The sequence below is a fragment of the Bombina bombina genome, chromosome 1 (assembly GCF_027579735.1).
Source record: "Bombina bombina isolate aBomBom1 chromosome 1, aBomBom1.pri, whole genome shotgun sequence".
NCBI lineage: Eukaryota > Metazoa > Chordata > Amphibia > Anura > Bombinatoridae > Bombina > Bombina bombina.
The window spans coordinates 64,914,515-64,935,196 of NC_069499.1; the positions used below are offsets into that span (position 1 = coordinate 64,914,515).

Sequence of the window (20,682 nt, forward strand, 5' to 3'; positions counted from 1 at the left end):
CAGATGAAGAGGATGCTACGCGTCGGATGTCTTGAAGATGGGCCCACTCTGCGCCGGATGGATGAAGATAGAAGATGCCGTCTGGATGAAGACTTCTGCCCGTTTGGAGGACCACTTTGCCCGGCTTGGATGAAGACTTCTCCCGGTTTCGTTGACAACTTCGGTCCGGCTTGGATGAAGACTTCTCCCGGTAAGTCGATCTTCAGGGGGTTAGTGTTTTTTAAGGGTGTATTGGGTGGGTTTTATTTGTAGGTTAGGGTTTGGGCGGCAAAAGAGCTAACTGCCCTTTTAAGGGCAATGCCCATCCAAATGCCCTTTTCAGGGTAATTGGGGAGCTTAGGTTTTTTTAGATAGTATTTTATTTGGGGGGTTGGTTGTGTGAGTGGTGGGTTTTACTGTTGGGGGGGTTGCTTGTATTTTTTTTTTTACAGGTAAAAGAGCTGATTACTTTGGGGCAATGTCCCGCAAAAGGCCCTTTTAAGGGCTATTGGTAGTTTAGTTTATTCTAGGGTTTTTTGTTATGGGGGGGGGGGGCTTTTATTGTTATAATAGGGCTATTAGATTAGGTGTAATTAGTTTAAATATCTGTAGTTTGTTTATTATTTTCTGTAATTTAGTGTTTTGTTTTTTTGTACTTTAGCTAATTTAATTTAATTTAGGTAATTGTATTTAATTTAGTTAATTTATTTAATTATATTGTATTGTTAGGTGTTAGTGTAACTTAGGTTAGGTTTTATTTTACAGGTACTTTTGTATTTATTTTAGCTAGGTAGTTATTAAATAGTTAATAATTATTTAATAACTATTCTACCTAGTTAAAATAAATACAAACTTCCCTGTAAAATAAAAATAAACCCTAAGCTAGATACAATGTAACTATTAGTTATATTGTAGCTAGCTAAGGGTTTATTTTATAGGTATTTAGTTCTAAATAGGAATAATTTAGTTAATGATAGGAATATTTATTTAGATTTATTTAAATTATATTTAAGTTAGTGGGTGTTAGGTTTAGGGGTTAATAACTTTAATATAGTGGTGGCAACGTTGGGGGCTAGAGATTAGGGGTTAATAAATGTAGGTAGGTTGTGGCGACATTGGGGAAGGCAGATTAGGGGTTAAATGTAATGTAGGTGGCAGCGATGTTGGGGGCAGCAGATTAGGGGTTTATAAGTATAATGTAGGTGGCCGCGGTGTCCGGAGTGGCAGATTAGGGGTTAATAATATAATGTAGGTGTCGGCGATGTGGGGGCGGCAGATTAGGGGTTAATAATATAATGCAGGTGGCGACGATGTCAGGGGCGGCAGATTAGGGGTTAATAAATGTAAGATTAGGGGTGTTTAGACTAGGGGTTCATATTAGGGTGTTAGGTGTAAACATAAAATGTATTTCCTCATAGGAATCAATGGGGCTGCGTTACTGAGTTATACGCTGCTTTTTTGAAGGTGTTAGAATTTTTTTCAGCCGGCTCTCCCCATTGATTCCTATGGGGAAATCGTGCACGAGCACGTTACACCAGCTCACCGCTGACTTAAGCAGCACTGGTATTGAAGTGAGATTTGGAGCTAAATTTTGCTCAACGCACTTTTAACGACGGGTTTCTGTAAACTCGTAATACCAGCGCTGTAGGTAAGTGAGCGGTGAGATAAAACTGCTCGTTAGCACTGCACAGCCTCTAACGCAAAACTCGTAATCTATGTGATTGTTACAAACACTGCTGCCAAAAATTATTAACACGCCAGCATGCTCGAAAGCGTAAAGTCTTCCTTGGCTTACTCTTTAAAGGGATATGAAACCCAACATTTTTGCTTTCATGATTCAGATAGAGCATGTCATTTTAAACAACTTTCCAATTTATGTCTATTATCAAAATTGCTTTGTTCTTTTAGTATTTTATGTTGAAATGTATACCTAGGTAGGCTTAGGAGTTGGGCGCTAGCTTCTTATTGGCTGGTGCACATTTTTGCCTCTTGTGATTGGCTTACCAATGTGTTCAGCTAGCTCCCAGTAGTGCATTGTTCCTCCTTCAAGAAAGGATAATAAGAGAATGAAGCAACATTAATAATAAAAGTAAATTGGAAAGTTGTATTCACATTTTGGGTTACATGTCCCTTTAACAAAGGGTACGAGCCAAGCAAACATGAAAAATAATGGGGAAAGTTTTTTTTATTTTTTTAAATTGCATCCGATTTCTAAACGAGGGAGGGGCAACAAATGGCCCATGGCCCACCTGAACTAGAAACATTGTAAAAAAGTAGTACAATTAATATACGTCATAGTTTCTGACAACCCAGAAAAAGGGGGAACTTAAAGGGACAGTCTAGTCAAAACTAAACTTTCATGATTCAGATAGGGCATGTAATTTCAAACAACTTTCCAATTTACTTTTATCATCAAATTTGCGTTGTTCTTTTGGTGTTCTTTGTTGAAAGCTAAACTTAGGTAGGCTCGTATGCCAATTGCTAAGCACTTGATAGCCACCCCTCATCTGAGTGCATTGTGACACAGTTTTTCACAGCTAGAGAGCTGTGTGCCACATAACATTATGCTCACTTCCGTGTATTAATATAACAGTGTTGGTTATGCAAAACTGGGGAATAGGTAATAAATGGATTATCTTTTAAAACATTAAAAATAAAAATTCTGACAAGACTGTCCCTTCAAAATGTGTGCTTTTAGGGGCCACAACTTAAATGAACCCTCTGGAGGGGAGAACAGAATATAGGGTACCTTGTAAACTGTCCCACTGTTTTGTTTTTTAAGAAATATGTTGTTTGTTTAAAAGCCATACATTTATATGTAGCCCTTAAAGGGACAGTCTACTCCAGAATTTTTATTGTTTAAAAAAATAGATAATCCCTTTTTGCCCATTCCTCAGTTTTGCATAACCAACACAGAAATATAAATATGTTTTTTACCTCTTTAAGGCTTTTAAATATTGATCTGAGGCCCTCAACTTCTTGTGTACATGAGCTAAATATCAATGTTATCCCCTACCTATATAATAACAAAATTATTTTTGTTGTTGTGTACTTAAAGTATTTTAGAATTATTTTTATGATGAGATGTGAGAGAGAACAGTTTGCAACTGACTTTATCTGTGCACTTTTCTTTTTGCTCTTATTTTTCTTTAAATCAAAGAGACCAAAATTGGTTTTCAAGTGTTCAAGGTTTTTGTTGAAATAAATGACAAAACAATATTTGTTTAAACTCATTTCACTGCATTTTTGATGCAACAAATTTACATGGTACAGACTGGATAGATAAGGGTTCTAATGGACAAGGATTCTACGTTTCAGACACACCCACCACAAATTTCACAGCAGTGGCCAATGAGCTTCAGGGGATTTACGCATGATGCCTCAGGACACTTGTTGTCAGTATGCTGCATCAGTGCGGAGCAAATTTCTTGTATCATCTTTGAAAAGAAAAAACAAAATGATTAGAAATTACAGTTTCTCCCCCCAATGCATTTCGCGAATCACATGAGCACAAACGGTAGTTCTGTTTTTATTCAGTCTTACCCTGTCATTTCCACAGACGCAGCCGGTTTTGTCGTTACATCTGGAATTTGTTATCTTGATTTGAACTGGGCTGGGGAATTGTAACTTCCCTGTGTTTGTCTGCAGGTGCTGTGCAAACTCTTCATCACTGATAAACCTCTGGAATAAGATAATAATGCTGGTCAGACATTAATGCTGACAGATCCCCAGGGTAATTCAGTACGTTTTATAATGAAAGCAAGAAAAGCTATTAATGAGACATTCAGTGTAAAAAATGTATTTCTATAGAGGGTTAAACACTCAAACCTACACTATTCTGTTATTGAGCAGGACATGATTGGTGATTGGTGCATACTTACATATGCCACTCCTAATTGACTCATCAGCCATGTTCTTCCCAGGAGTGGATATACATTGAGCCTAGGTGTGCATATTTAACTAGAATGTCCCTTTAAGAGATTGTGTAGATTTTTTCCCCCCATTATTAAAGGGTCATAAAATGCAAAATGAAAATAACCTAACATGTGAGAGTATTTTATTATTGTGATATTGTTTGCATATAACTATGTGTTTACCTGCTGCAAAAGGGTAAACACATAGTAAAAGTCAGCATACCTAGGTATGCTTTTCAGCAAGCAATACCAATTATAGAAGTAAATTTTTAGGGCTCTTTCTGAGCCACAAAAGCTTCTTTTTTAGAACTCATGTCTCCTCTCCTAGTCACATCCTAAGCGTAGAAAGATTAATTGCTCAGGATCCATCATTAATAAATGTTGCTCCAGTTAAACACTGTGGTCCAGTGGATTGGAAGTCCAAGGTAAAACTGAATAACCAGAGAATGCTTATTGTGGCTGACATCCCTTTATCATCACACAACACATAGCACTAAAAGTGTAGTACGACTTGAGACCTGAAGTGTTAAAGGGACATGAAACCCAAAATTTTACTTTCATGATTCAGAGAATACAATTGTAAACAACGTTCTAATTTACTTCATTCTCTTGGTATCATTTGTTAAAGGAGCAACAATGCACTACTGGTTGCTAACGGAACACATGGATGAGCCAATGACAATCGGTATATATATGCAGCCACCAATTAGCAGCTAGAACCTAGGTTCTTTGCTGCTCCTGAGCTTGCCTAGATAAATCTTTCAGCAAAGGATCACAAGAGAAGGAAGCAAATTAAATAATAGAAGTAAATTGGAAAGTTGTTTTAAATTGTATGCTCTGTCTGAATCATGAAATAAATTTTTTGGGTTTCATGTCCCTTTAAGGGCTGGAATAAAAGTTTCACGAAACACATTTTATAAAAGTATTACGCTAATATATAGTGCAATCGTAAATATTTTTATTATTTTATTAATGCACCTTATGTTCCCTTAATATCGAATGTTGTACAAACCTACACTTGTTTTTCTTGATTTTATTTTTCTACTAGTCTTTTAAACACGAAATGCATATTTATTTAGCTAGTGTGTAGAATAGTATTCTACGCCAGAGGCTATGCGGTTACAAACAACATTTGCTATTTTATCAATCTTAAAAAAAATAAATTGATGCCTAATTAACTTTTTGATCAAGAAGGCAACACCCTGAAACTGGATGAATGTTTACAAGATCTGTTTCTATGAGTCACCTACGTGGCAGTCAGTAGACATGTCAACGCAGGCTACAAAACAGCACATCAAAAAACATATAAGGGGAGATAATTAAATGGAAAATTGCCAGACTACTCAATGGGAAGCAGACAAACATGTACGATAGAAAAAAACAATTCTGCTGGGTCTTGGATTACAGACAGAATATTTGTTACCTGTTTGTTTTTGTGTCTATGTATTTGTATGAATTTGTATGTACATTTTGTACGGGTAATTTTGTCTCTTAAGTCTGGAATAGTACACGCGTATTATATTACATCTGTGCTGCAATATAACATTAAACATAAAAGGTTGCCTCTGAGTGCTGATCTTGCGAGATAAGGAGATTGCTGATTGGTCTATGTCAGGATAAGCTCTAGACCAGAGCTTTCCAAACTTTTCATGTTGGTGACACACTTTTTAGACCTACATCATTTCGCGACACAGTAAACAGGCTAAACTAACTTGTTTCAAGAGATACGGACACATACATAAATTATATCATAACGAAATGTATTTACAAGTCACAGTATGTATGTTCAAGAATTACAAAAAAGTTTAATAACACTGATAGCTACTTACTATTTTAATGGGATGTATGAGGTTGATGGGATGAAAATAGTTTCTGAATATTTAGTGGAATATTAGATAAAGACACTCGCATTTCATCATCAAGCATTTTTAAGCTTCCACTTCCTATTCATATATCAATAGCAGGAACAGAAATGCGCTACTGGGAGCTAGCTGCAAAAAAAACCAAACACTTTGACTTCTGACTTCCCTCAGAGCTCTGCGAGACTGACTGACTACTGCCCGCGCTGCAAACACACTGCTGTCCCGCTCACTGACTACACGTGCACTCACAAGCCGATTAAGGAGACTACACATGCAGTCAGGAGCCAATGTGCCGCCAATGGGAATAGTTTCAGTTCCCGCTACTCTGCATAGCAGGCAGACAGAAAGTCGGAAACCAAAAAAAACATTTAAAAAGAAATTTAAATAAAAAAAAAAATTGTGCTGAAGCAGGGACACACCTACACACTGCCGCCGACACACTAATGTGTCACGACACACAGTTTGGAAAGCACTGCTCTAGACCATAAAACCCAGTGAAGCAAAACTTGTCCACAAACCTAATTATCAAAAGTGCAGAATATTTTGGTGAGGAACCTCATCTTGTGGTACCTAGTACTGCCTTTATTTTATAACCCCCTCCCTCCACACACACACACAGGGATATTTCCAATTGGAGGTTTGTAGGTGCTACAGTAATGAATAAAATGCACTGAACCCTCTAGAACTTCCCCTGTTGTGTATGATCCATGCAAGCCTTTGATTGTCAGGCAAGTTAATGCATCATCCAGGGGCTTGCAAGGCTTCAAGACTGGTATCTCATGTATGCTCCGCCTCCGACTACTGATCTTACTGTTAACATTAATCCTTTCAAGGTAAAACCTTATCCTATGTATCTCTGAACCACCCTTCATCCTGAAGCCCCCACTGAAAATGTTTAAATTTACCTCAGAATGTGGCTGATTTAAGATCCCCCAGGCTGCCCCTACCCTGTTATTTTTCTCTCTCTCTCTAAACTTTTGTGTGAGCTGTACATGTGGGACCCAAGAAGCTTTAGAAACCAGAGACAGACTGTCAGCACAGGGGTCCACATAATATAATGTTGCCTACAAAAGTATACCAGAGCTCCCATCTGTTTTCATATTGTGGGATAGTCATATGGTTTTTTATTTCTGACTCTCCGCTCCTCCTATAGTTTTACTGACTTACAAATGTCCCAGTTTCTAAAGAGAAACTAGGAACCACCTAGAAATGCCACCAGACTGTCATATGTACAAACCCGCCCATGAGTTGCCCAGACCCACCCTAGAACACAGTGACTCCACCCTCAACCTGCCATGTCTCCAATCATGGAATACCTACAGCTCCAACCATGAGTTTCCCACAAACAGACTAGCCCACTCAGTCCTGGAGGGCATCCTGAAAATGTTTGGTATACTGGGCTATAGATCCCCATAATAGTTTGTCCTACTATATTCAGTAAACTTATACAGGGAGTGCAGAATTATTAGGCAAGTTGTATTTTTGAGGATTATTTTTATTATTGAACAACAACCATGTTCTCAATGAACTCAAAAAAATCATTAATATCAAAGCTGAATAGTTTTGGAAGTAGTTTTTAGTTTGTTTTTAGTTATAGCTATTTTAGGGGGATATCTGTGTGTGCAGGTGACTATTACTGTGCATAATTATTAGGCAACTTAACAAAAAACAAATATATACCCATTTCAATTATTTATTTTTACCAGTGAAACCAATATAACATCTCAACATTCACAAATATACATTTCTGAAATTCAAAAACAAAACAAAAACAAATCAGTGACCAATATAGCCACCTTTCTTTGCAAGGACACTCAAAAGCCTGCCATCCATGGATTCTGTCAGTGTTTTGATCTGTTCACCATCAACATTGCGTGCAGCAGCAACCACAGCCTCCCAGACACTGTTCAGAGAGGTGTACTGTTTTCCCTCCTTGTAAATCTCACATTTGATGATGGACCACAGGTTCTCAATGGGGTTCAGATCAGGTGAACAAGGAGGCCATGTCATTAGATTTTCTTCTTTTATACCCTTTCTTGCCAGCCACACTGTGGAGTACTTGGACGCGTGTGATGGAGCATTGTCCTGCATGAAAATCATATTTTTCTTGAAGGATGCAGACTTCTTCCTGTACCACTGCTTGAAGAAGGTGTCTTCCAGAAACTGGCAGTAGGACTGGGAGTTGAGCTTGACTCCATCCTCAACCCGAAAAGGCCCCACAAGCTCATCTTTGATGATACCAGCCCAAACCAGTACTCCACCTCCACCTTGCTGGCGTCTGAGTCAGACTGGAGCTCTCTGCCCTTTACCAATCCAGCCACGGGCCCATCCATCTGGCCCATCAAGACTCACTCTCATTTCATCAGTCCATAAAACCTTAGAAAAATCAGTCTTGAGATATTTCTTGGCCCAGTCTTCACGTTTCAGCTTGTGTGTCTTGTTCAGTGGTGGTCGTCTTTCAGCCTTTCTTACCTTGGCCATGTCTCTGAGTATTGCACACCTTGTGCTTTTGGGCACTCCAGTGATGTTGCAGCTCTGAAATATGGCCAAACTGGTGGCAAGTGGCATCTTGGCAGCTGCACGCTTGACTTTTCTCAGTTCATGGGCAGTTATTTTGCGCCTTGGTTTTTCCACACGCTTCTTGTGACCCTGGTGACTATTTTGAATGAAACGCTTGATTGTTCGATGATCACGCTTCAGAAGCTTTGCAATTTTAAGAGTGCTGCATCCCTCTGCAAGATATCTCACTATTTTTGACTTTTCTGAGCCTGTCAAGTCCTTCTTTTGACCCATTTTGCCAAAGGAAAGGAAGTTGCCTAATAATTATGCACACCTGATATAGGGTGTTGATGTCATTAGACCACACCCCTTATCATTACAGAGATGCACATCACCTAATATGCTTAATTGGTAGTAGGCTTTCGAGCCTATACAGCTTGGAGTAAGACAACATGCATAAAGAGGATGATGTGGTCAAAATACTCATTTGCCTAATAATTCTGCACTCCCTGTATGTTTTCCAAAGTGTGTCCCATTGTTTTCTATTTGTAATTTTGAGTCTTTTTCTTTTAAAGATGCCTTTTTTCCTGTTCCCCATCATAGGTGTAAGAAACGTATAACTGAATTACTTAGTTTAGGACTAGTGCTACATATACATAATTAAGATCACAAAATTAAATTTCTTTCATGAGGTGGTAAGAGTCCATGGGCCATTATTCCTGGGATCCATTTTTCACCTCAGAGAGCAGCTACTTTAACAGAAGGGAGATTGGAGTATGGGGCAGTGAAACAATTACACCCTATGGGAGTTAGTCACAAGCCTGCCACATGTTTGGCGGGAACCTGTCCCTTAGCCTCCTCCTGTTGGGTTGTTGCTATACTCCACACATAGATCATCTTCTGTTACTTGCCCAGCATTCAATGGGCTGTGTACTGAAATCTGTCATTTCTGCAGCTGGTAAGCATGGTAGAGTGGGTGAGGATATTTCATGCACTCACACAGCCCACTATTAGCAGGTACACACCACCCATGAGGTACTCCTTAGCCAGGGGTCTCTGTCATTTACTTACATAGCACTTTACACACTAGACTTTATTATTTTATTTACATTTTAACCAGCGCTATTGAGCGTGCTCCCCCTTTTTTGCGTGCATCGGCTCTTTATGAATTATTTAATTCCACATGCTACTAAGTCGTGCTCCTCACTCAAGCTACCAAGAAGATGCTATTCCTTTTGCAAGGTTTCCCATGAGACCTCTACAACTTTGCATGCTATGCCCATAGTGCAAGGACTACACAAAGCACTCTCAAAGAATTCCAAAGCGAGACAATCTCTGTCTTGGCGGATAAGTCACCAATTAATTTCTCTGAGGGCTTCCTTTGTTCACCCGAACTGGACAATAATCACTTCAGACACAAGTATCTCTGGCTGGTGTGCAGTATCGGTGTCCAGGAGAGCACAGAGAGTTTGGTCTCTTCAGGAGGTGAGGTTACCAAAATATATCTGGGAACTCTGTGCAATCTTCATGACCCTTCAGAACTGGCGTCTTCTGAAAAGAGAGACTTACCTGTGACAATGTCACAGCAGTGTCTTATATCAATCATCAATGAGGAACATGCAGTTTCTTAGCTCGTTTTTCTTAGCTCGTTTTAAGCAGGAACTCTTATCAGTAATTATGATTGCTCCAGCCTGGCCCCACAGAAATTGGTTTGAGGACCAGGTTAAGATGTCCAGTTTTACTCCGTGGTTTCTTCCACTATGACCTACTGTCTCAAGGTCCCTTTTATCTTCAAGATCTCGAGTCTCTGAACTTGAAGGCTAATTTTAAAACAATGAGGTGTATCTGATGCTGTAGTAGACACCTTAATTCAGGCCAAAAAGTCTGTTACAAGATTTGGAAAGTTTTTCATTCCTGGTGTGAAAAACGGGGTTTTACATGGCATTCCTTTAGAATTCCTAGAATTTTTACATAATTTATATGTAGAGATAACATTAAAATTCTATTTACAAACTACAAAGAATTTTAGACAATCCTCTAATTTATTTGCTCATTTCTCTGGTCCACAGAAGGCCAAAGCCAATACTTTAGTTTCTTGGCTAAAACTCTTGATTCACAAGGTTTACTTGTAGGGGTCAAAGTCTACCCCAAAATCCATTAAGGCTTATTCTACTAGATCAGTTTCCACTGATGAGCTTCTGTTGAACAAATTTGCAAGGCAGCAACATGGTCTTTGCAAGGCAGCAACATTATTTTGCTCAATGTTATCACTTTGATGTGCTTTTAGTAGGAAAGTCCTCCAGGCAGCAATGACTGGTAATTAGGTGCCCGCCTTATAGACTCTCAACACCTTATGAAAGAAAAAAGATATGCTTACCTCATAAATTCTTTTCTTTCATGGTAGTGAGGGTCCATGAGACCTGACAATTTTGTTATTATTGAATTATTTTTTTCTGATAGCAGTTCAAGTTTGCACCTCGTTTTACCTGCTCTGTCCTTTTCTACCTTCTCCTTTCTTGAATATATATCAGACTGGCATACCAGAGACTTAGGAGGGATTATGTGCTCTTGGAGTTTTGGGAATCTTTGCCTCCTCCTAATGGCCAGGAGTTGAATCCCAGGAGTAATGACTTGTGGACTCTCACCCCCATGAAATAAATTAATTTATCAGGTAAGGAAAATTTTTTTTAAAACATTCCATCCATTCAGTTTACTTTAAAACTTACCCGACCCTGAACAGAAATGCTTTTTACTTGAATTTCAGATATGCTTATCATGAAGTTCACTCGGAAAGATGTCTCAGGTGTAAAGATAACATCATCATGCTGGCAGGGAATACGCTCGGCATCCACGGAAAACAGAGATTTGCTCATCTCAGGATCATCTGTGTAAAGAGCTGATTTCCACACGCTAGGATCAACCCACAGATATTGGTCAGCATCATGGAAATATATGGATGATCCTGTACAGAGAAAGTGTCCATTGGTCAATAAAAAATGTACAGGAAATCTGTAGTAAAATATATATTTGTGTTGTGTATATTATTAAAGGCATATTATCATGCACATCTGCAATCATTTGCCTAGCATTGCATATGTATATATTCAGGTTTATATATAAATACATCCCAGTAAAATTATATACATTTAAAAAAATCAGGCTAATAAGTCAAAGACAAACTTCAGGGAATTCGATCTTTCTAATTGAAAATCTGGTCCATTTTACCTGCTGGAGTGTTTTACACTGTTTAAGGAAAATGTCAATAGTACGTCAAAAAAACTATGTAAACAATTGTATAATCTTTATGTATAGAGTTTGTGTACACAAACAAAGATAACATACGCAAATATTTGTGTTTATAGTGAGTGAGTAAGGTCAGTTTTCCATACAAATTCAGCTCATTTTAATGGGTTGTGGTTTTAAAGAGCTATTTCCCATACATTTTATACTCTGCAGCTGGTATATAAAGTCATTGGAAACACATTACACACTGTCCCTTTAAATGACAACACAAAGAATTATAAAAGCCTACTGCCAAGTACTTTTAAGCCTACTGACAAATACGGACAAACATCAAGCTAGCCCTGTTGCCTTTTTTCAGAGTTCACCTGTAATTAAATTAAACATAATTATTTTATTTGTTTAACTTCATCTGACCCTCACTTATTTTTTTTGTACCTGTATCTGTTTAAGGTTCCATACCTATGATTTGGGTCTGATTTTTACTGTTTACACCTGGGTCTCATATCCTGTAATCAACTAATTTAGTACACTCGGCTGACTGCGCAGGCCTATAAACTAAGATCCGCTAAGGGGGTAGCATCTGCAGAGAATACCATCTTTCTAACAGAATTTTTTTTACGTGAAAGCACTAAGATTTTAAGAAGCACCACCAAGCATGGTATACAAAGCTAACACACTACTTGCAGAAATGTTCCTGGCCTTGCTGCGTGGCACTGAAGGGAATCTTCTTGCACTATAAGTTCAGGCTACACACGCCTAGTCCTCTGCACTCACTCTTCATCACTCACCTTCCCCTTCAGTTACACATTCATCTCAAAAGAAGACTTTTCCATGCACTTTAAGAATAACTGGCTCCATGAAATACATCCCCACCATAACAATTTCTTGACTATAGATTACTACTAATTAATGATTGCAACTGAATATTCAGACAGAATCTGTTATTAGCAAAAAATCACCAGCTTCATTTTTTTTTTACAGGAAGTCTCCTTAATCAGCATCTATACAATAAAGTTTATATTTTTTTCTTATTGCACTCGTATTGAACTGCCTCTGCAGGGGTTAAACATTTAGCTTGCAGGGGACTTACATGCTGTAATGAATTAGACAATTGTATTTTTCCACTGGAATGCCCCTTAAACTCTTAGGACTATTCTGTGTGTGATCTGATTTTCCATCAGGATAACTAAGGCAGTTTTCATAACTCATTTCCACCATAGGTGCTTTCCTCTGAGAATAGTAATTCTGAGATAATAGTTCCTTCATTCTGTGTGACTCCTAAATCAGGAAGTTTGATTATCTTTTCGTCCATCTTTATTTTTCCAGAAAAGTCCCAAGAGCTTCGTAAGTTCATTTGGTCAAACTAATGGAACTGAAAATTATATTTCTTTTAAAGATGGTCTCAACCCACTTAAGTGTTTGCCAATTTCTTGACTAGTAATAATTAATATTTAGTGGAGTAATATGCAAGGCAGCTACATGGTCTTCCTTGCATACATTCACTAAATTCTGACAGCAGCACATATGAAGCATTTGATAAAAAGATCTTCGAAAACGTACTTCCTCAAAACCATTCCCCCCCCCCCCACCCTTGCATTCATATAGTCATGTTTTGGTCCTGACCCACCAGTACTTATATGGATGTAAGAGTTATTAGTATAACTTAAATACATAGTTAAATCAGCTTCAGAGCAGCAATGTACTACTGGGACCTAACTGATCACATATGGTGAGCTAATGTGGCATACGTACGTAGCCACTAATGACCAGCTAGCTCACATTAGTGCATTGCTGTTCTGGAGCTGATTTAACTATGTGTTTAAGGAGCCTGTAACACATACTACTGCAATGATACAAGGCTCTAACACATTACAACACATTTTATGGCACTTTTTGTCTCTTTAAGGCCCATCCTGCTGGGGGTGACTGTGCATCTCACACTTTCAGGTCAAAACCTTTCTATTTCCTCTTCCTCCGAATAGGCTCTGTGTAAAGTAACTCAGACATGAAGGGGTGGGGTATATACAGGGGTATCTAACCTCACAGTCTTGTGGCAGGCATTGATACAAGAGGTCATACACCCCACAAGCACTTATTTAGTCTCTTTCATCTTGTTTTGTGCCATGTGACTCCTACTGACTGCAAACAAAAGGGAGACAATCAGGGACACTAATACCAATGACAAGTGCTTTTGTTACAATGACAACACCTACTCTAACCTACCCTAACAACTGACAAATAGCTGAAAATATTACAAATGTAAATGTTAAATGGTAAGATTATATAAAGACATTAAACCATTAAAGGGATAGTAAACCCACTTTTTTTCATGATTAAGAGCATACAATTTTAAGCAACTTTCTAATTTACTCCTATAATCAATTTTTTTTCATTTTCTTGCTATCTTTATTTGAAAAAGCAGGCATCTAAGCTATAGCCCATTTTTGGTTCAGACCCTGGATAAGCGCTTGCTGATTGGTGGCTGCATTTAGTCACCAATAGCCAAGCGCAACCCAGGTGCTGAACCAAAAATGGGCCAGGTCATAAACTTTACATTCCTGATTTTTAAATAAAGATAGCAAGAGAATGAAGACAAATTGAAATAAGGAGTAAATTAGAAAGTTGCTAAAAACTGCACGCTCTATCTGAATCATGAAAGATAAAATTTAAAGGGACACTGAACCCAAAAATTTTCTTTTGTGATTCAGATAGAGCATGCAATTTTAAGCAACTTTATAATTTACTCCTATTATCAATGTTTCTTCTTTCTCTTGCTATCTTTATATGAAAAAGAAGGCATCTAAGCTTTTTTCTTGGTTCAGAACTCTGGACAGCAGTTTTTGATTGGTGGATGAATTTATCCACCAATCAGCAAGGACAACCTAGGTTGTTCACCAAAAATGGGCCGGCATCTAAACTTACATTCTTGCATTTCAAATAAAGATACCAAGAGAATAAAGAACATTTGATAATAGGAGTAAATTATAAAGTTGCTTAAAACTTCATGCTCTATCTGAATCACAAAAGAAAAAATTTGGGTTCAGTGTCCCTTTAAGTTTAATATCCCTTTAAAGACAACTATTAATACCCACATAAAAGTGCAACAAGATTTCTTGCTTGTATATAACTTTTTAACTTGTTTAATGATAACAGACCTATATATGTGTAGCCACCAATCCCCAGCTAGCTCCCTGTACAGCACTGATGCTCCTGAGCCTACCTAGGAATACTGTACAACAAAGGATCCCAAGAGAATTAGGTAAATTTGATTTCAAAAAAGAAATTTAAAAGTCTCTTAAAATTACATGCTTTGTCCGAATCATGAAAGTTTAAAGGGACAGTCTACTTGTTTTTTTTTATTATTCTTTATAAAGATAGATAACGCTTTCCTCAGCTTTACATAACCAACATTGTTATATTATTATACTTTATAACCTCTATGTCTGTTTATAAGCCCCTGCAAGCTGCCCCTTATCTCAGTGCTTTGGATTAGCTTTTTAAACATGGCACAACTGCAAGACAGTGCTAGTTCATGTGTGCCACGTAGATAAACATTGTGCTCACTTATGTGGAGTTATTTATGAGTCAGCAGTGACTGCCAAATTGCAAGTCTGTAAAAAAAACTGAGATAAGGGAGCAGTCTGCAGAGGTTCAGATACAAGGTAATCATAGAGGTAAAAAGTGTATTAATATAACAGTGTTGGTTGTGCAAAACTGGGGAATGGGTAATAAAGGGATTATCTATCTTTTTAACCAATAGCAATTTTCAAGTAGACTGTCCCTTTAATTTTGTCTTTCATGTGCCATTAACTATTCCTTTCTTACCTCTCTCACAGTCCGGATTGTTGCCAGGTGACGCTGAGAATCCAGACTCAGGTGCCAGAATAAACTCTCCATCCAATGGCAGGTACTGAAAAAGCACAGGAAATGACAAAATACCATATTACACTATTCCAAAGAGATTTAACACCTTCATTGCTGAGCACTGTCGCTCTATGAATGGTTCCAGACCTTAGAAGGACATAAAACCCAAACATTTTCTTTCACGGTTAAGATAAAACATACAATGTTAAACAACATTCAAATTTACTTCTATTATCAAATTTGCGTCATTTTATTGTTATCCTTTGTTGAAAAGCAGGAAGGTAAGTTCAAGAGCGTGCACGTGCCTGAAGCACTACATGGCAGCAGTTTTACAACAAAGTAATACCTTAGTGAGAGCACTAGACGGCAGCACTATTTCCTAAAATCAAGAAAATAGAGAGACGCACTCACTGAGACAGAACAATAGCTAGAAAAACTTCCGTGCTTGTCCACAAGGCCAGTGCCACTCAGGGTGCATACTCTTTTAGCACACAATGCCTTTTCACAGAGAAAAAATATCCTGTAGCATATCAGGCTGACCCTGCCCAATGACAGTCCAGCACCGAAATACCAGGCAATTCTTCTCTGGACAAGAGAAACAACAAACCCCAGATGTACGTTTCGGCCTTCTGTGGGCCTTGTCAGTGAGGTGCAGTCGGATCTCTCTAGGGCATGTGTGCAAGGAGTCCACGTCTGGTTTCCCCCTTTTACTCTTAGGGAGAACTAAGAGCAATTTACATAAAATCAAGAAAATAGAGAGACACACTCACTGAGCACTATTTCCTGTCATGTAGTGCTACAGACATGAACACTCTACCTATCTAGATATCTCTTCAACAAAGAATAACAAGAAAATGACACAAATTTGATAATAGAGGTAAATTTAAAGCTTTTTAAAAATCATGAAAGAAACATTTTGGGTTTCATGTCCCTTTAGCATTTAGGGGGCTAGCAGTTGACTACAAAGTTAAGGGACCAAGAGGTTAAAGCTGGAGGTCTCATCGGCTTCTTATTTGTACTTAAATGTGTCTCCCCGTTCACCGCTCGGCTAGTGGTTCCTAGCAGGTAAATATTTATACTATGGGAAACATTTTAGAGGAAATGAAACCTTATATTTCAATACTGAAACTATTCTTTTTCAAATAAAATGTCTTATGATAAATTTCTACAGTGAGAAGGTACTAAATGCCACTTCACATTCACCAGAGTAAAGTCATTGTTATGACTATCACCTGGTAGTTGGACAGACAGAGGGACACTCATTTGAAATACTGTCTGTGTAGGGAGCAATAGAGAGGATAGGTTTCTGTCAGGTGATCACTGTTGCCATAGTGATCACCAGATAGCCAAATCACCATGTGTTCCTCTTATTTGAAAGAGGGGCCTCTCCTCTTTATTGCCACTACCTCCCTACTAAGGGCCAGATTACAAGTGGTACGCTAATTGTTTTGCACGCGTCAGAAGGAGCACTCGGATTACAAGTTTGAAGTAAATGTGAACGCGTGACCACAATCGTGATTTACGCTAGACTGATTACTGCAACCTCAGAGCTATGGTTAACTGTTACGCGAAACTAAAAAGTGTCACAAAACACATAAAATATACATTGTAAAGTACAGTTACACTCATAATAACACTGAAATAAAAATTATTTAAAAAATATTGCACAAAAAAGTTATAAGGGCTAAAATAAATGAGGTCACAGGTGTTAGAAAAAAAGGCAAAATGCTTTAACATAGACATATTTAGACATTCATATGTATGCATCTCTATGTGTGTGTATATAAATATATATATTTGGCCAGATGCAGTAACTAACTCTTCCAGTTTTGTTTTTAATCTTAGCTGAGAGCTTTTAAGCAAGTGCTGGACTTTCTCTGTGTGTTGTATATTTACAGACATATATACACATACAAACACATAAATACATATGTATACATTTATAGACATACTGTATATATAAGTGCATTGGAACCCTTTGCAGTTAAGTAGCTGAAAACATTTAAAATCATATTTATGTAATATTCATATAAAGTGATATACTGTGTATTTACTGTAAATATTTCACATTCCAATGTTCTTCACATAGGGGAATATGTTCTATGTATTTATAAATATATATTCCTATGTATATCTTTATATATCTATACCTATAAATAAATATATATATATATAGGTATAGATATATATATTTTACCAAAAAACATTTGATAGATTCATATTTCTTTATATATGAATACGTAGAACATATTCGGGTTTGCTCGCAAGTAGGCTTTTAGTTTTTTTTTTCTACTTCATTGGATACTGTGGTGGAATACGTTAACGTGGTTGCAATATTCAAAGTTCGGATTTTTGTTTGCGTTGGCTTAACAAGCAAAAACTTTTTACTTTCAACTTGTAATACAAAGGCTACCCGACTCAGAAAAAAAAAATTACTTCTAGCGGAGTTAACGTCTGGGCGGTAGCAATAAATAGCACTCAACTCGTACTCTAGCCCAAAATAGGTCATTCACATTTTTATTGGTATCACCTAATTACAGGGGTATGAGACCTCTCATTGGAAATAGGGGGTCCCTCTCATTCAAAAACGGGACCTCATATGCCTTTGTATTTTATAGTAGGATAATAAGGGCACTAAAAATGATGCCCTCCCCCATAACTACCCTTGTGCCTAGTTCACAAGGTCAACCTGCAAATTAGATTGGTATATAACCCTCGCTCAAATAAAGGGTTTAATTACCCACTATTTAATACAGGGAGGAGAGAGGGGCTCTGAAGTAAACCCCCATACACAACTCCCTGAAAACCAGTGAGGCAGGTGATAACCATCTTGTTGTGTTTGACATCATCAATACAGCACAATGACATCATAAGTCACAGCAGACCTGGGGAATGAGGAAGGCGCTTTGATCCCTCCATATTGTAATATCTACCTGAAACTGCTCTGTTTATGAGATTGCAAGAACACAGAGGTTCATGGGTTTACATTTTTATTTTATTTTTTTAATCTTTTACTTAGGTTTTAACCAAGTACAACATATAATATATAACCAATTACCATGACAGCACAACAGCAGGATATATAGGAATATCAGAGGAGGTATATGTGTGATCAACAACAATGGATCATAGAGGTTGCAGTTATATATACCATTTCCATACCATTACAAAATATTACACAAAACTAATTGTGTATACAATAGGGTACAACAGTCTTAGAGAAGAGAAAAGCTACAAACAATAAATACCAACATACTGTATGTCCTGCATCTGAATTGTACCTGTGAGGATAAAAGGCCAAAGTGTCACCGCATGAATATAGAGGAATAATATCACATAGTAGATGTAAGAATATGAGAGTGATGACCTGCAAATAATATACACAAGAAGGAATAACCTCATAAGTCATAACTGGTCCATGTGTTAGAAATAAAGTTGGATATATAGTAAGGAACCCTCATTTTTGTATTTAAGCTAATGTTCCCCACATTACTCAGAAGGTCACTCATGGACCCAACTAGTCTAATCGTTTAATGGTTTAAAGCCGAGGGAAGCTAGCATTTGTCATGGCCACTCTTTGACCTTAGACCTTAGAATATAAAGGGAAAAATCAGCAACTGATATCATATATTGATAGTATACTAATTTAGCGTAAACTTATATATAATAATACTATAAGATTTTAGTATACATGATAACTGGTGGGGTTTAGTACAGATCAGTAGTATGTAAACTATATATCTAGATATCTCTTAGATAATTGTATAAGTTGCAAAGGAATAGATATTTTATGCCCATAGATATGTAAAGGGACCACTACTACCAGTATAATAATGTATAATTTTAGAGAACCTCATAAAGGTAGGGAGGAATCCTCTATAATAGGATACATCCAGAGCGACATACAGCCATATAAGTTCTATATGACAAGTAGTGCTATTACTAATATGCGTAAGGATAAGTCCACACCCATAGCCTATGTCTATTATATCAGGCAGAGTGTCTTGAATATAGGAGGAATTATGGGTAAGTTATATTCATGTATGAAAGCAGCAGAAGAGATGTTTGTCTAATATTGTTTGGGCTGTATTTTATAGTAGGAACAACACGCTGCCCCGGCCGCTGACAGCTCATTGTTATCAATATAGAAGAGGTTATTACAACCCAGCCATAAAATATTGGATTTTAAATCTAAGAAGTGTCAAGAACCTAGTGGAGATAATGCTATTGCATGCTTTAGATTTATACTTGTGCCTTTGATAGGAGCAAACATTTATCTAATAATAACTAGGAGGGGGGTCTATACGGTATTGTCTTATAATAAACTCACCAACTTTCAGTATGATAGGCCTAAATATACAATACAGCTATCCACATAAATCAAAGGGGAGACTATATCTCTTAAACTGAGCTGGATTACCTATACAGGTCCATAGGCTAGCCCTAAAAGGGACAAATAGATAAAACAGTTGAAATAGGCACATAGAGTGATTGACATATTATGCTAATGTACACAAACGATTTCAGAACATTAAGTAATTAGGCAAATTAGAGCATACAGCTTATATAACTTGCAGAAAAGGAGTAGTGTTCCGAAGTGTAAATTAGTCATAGCCTATACCAGATCGACTCTGCCTGATACCTAGGAAAAACAATTCTCCTTCGGGTTTACTAAGGACATAGCAGTCCGGTGATATTTCTGTACTCGGGTACAGGCCTGTAACCGTTGATAATCTGCCTCCTCGGTGACCACCATCCTTCTCTGAGAGCAAGTGCTGTTCATCTCAAACCGTTCTGTCGTAATAGAGTACTGGACTAGTCAGGCTTTGTGTATAGTCAGCTTCACAGTAAAAGACCCTTAATAGTAGCGCTCCATGATTCATCAAATCTTTCTCAGACACATTTGTGGCTCTCTTGGGGATGGGCATCTCTCCATCTGATAGGTTTAATTGTGGAATTGATCTCGGGTGAATCTTGCTCCCAAAGTCCGCAATTCTCACATCAGTCTTCTGACATAGACCATGTTGCGCATATTGTTGGACATTGTCTGATTTCAGTGCCAAAAGTAATGATGAAGTTGACCGTGGGACGTTTTCACTATAGGTGTTGTCCAGCATGCTCTCTGTGTTTGGCTGTGTATGGAATGACTCTGTTGATTTTGTTGTATCTGGTTGTAGATTAATTAAGACATAATCAAGTTCGATCTGAGGTCTTGGAAATGCTGATCAAGTGATAACAGCATTTTCTGTTCCCATACCACTATGGCATCCATTATGCTGGGTCCGCTTGTCTTCTCCATATGCATTGCACACCTTGCGCAC

General features: G+C 37.7%; 1 protein-coding gene across 1 annotated transcript in view; it reads right to left on the reverse strand.

The window, feature by feature from the left end:
• Nucleotides 1-20,682, reverse strand: part of AMN (amnion associated transmembrane protein) — a 156,440-nt gene that overhangs the window by 49,483 nt on the left and 86,275 nt on the right. The window contains exons 5-8 of the mRNA XM_053706927.1: nucleotides 15,323-15,407; nucleotides 10,981-11,216; nucleotides 3,523-3,660; nucleotides 3,308-3,416 (exon numbers count right to left, since the gene is read on the reverse strand). Of these exons, the coding sequence (XP_053562902.1) occupies nucleotides 3,308-3,416; nucleotides 3,523-3,660; nucleotides 10,981-11,216; nucleotides 15,323-15,407 (568 nt within the window). The remainder of the gene's footprint in view (nucleotides 1-3,307; nucleotides 3,417-3,522; nucleotides 3,661-10,980; nucleotides 11,217-15,322; nucleotides 15,408-20,682) is intronic.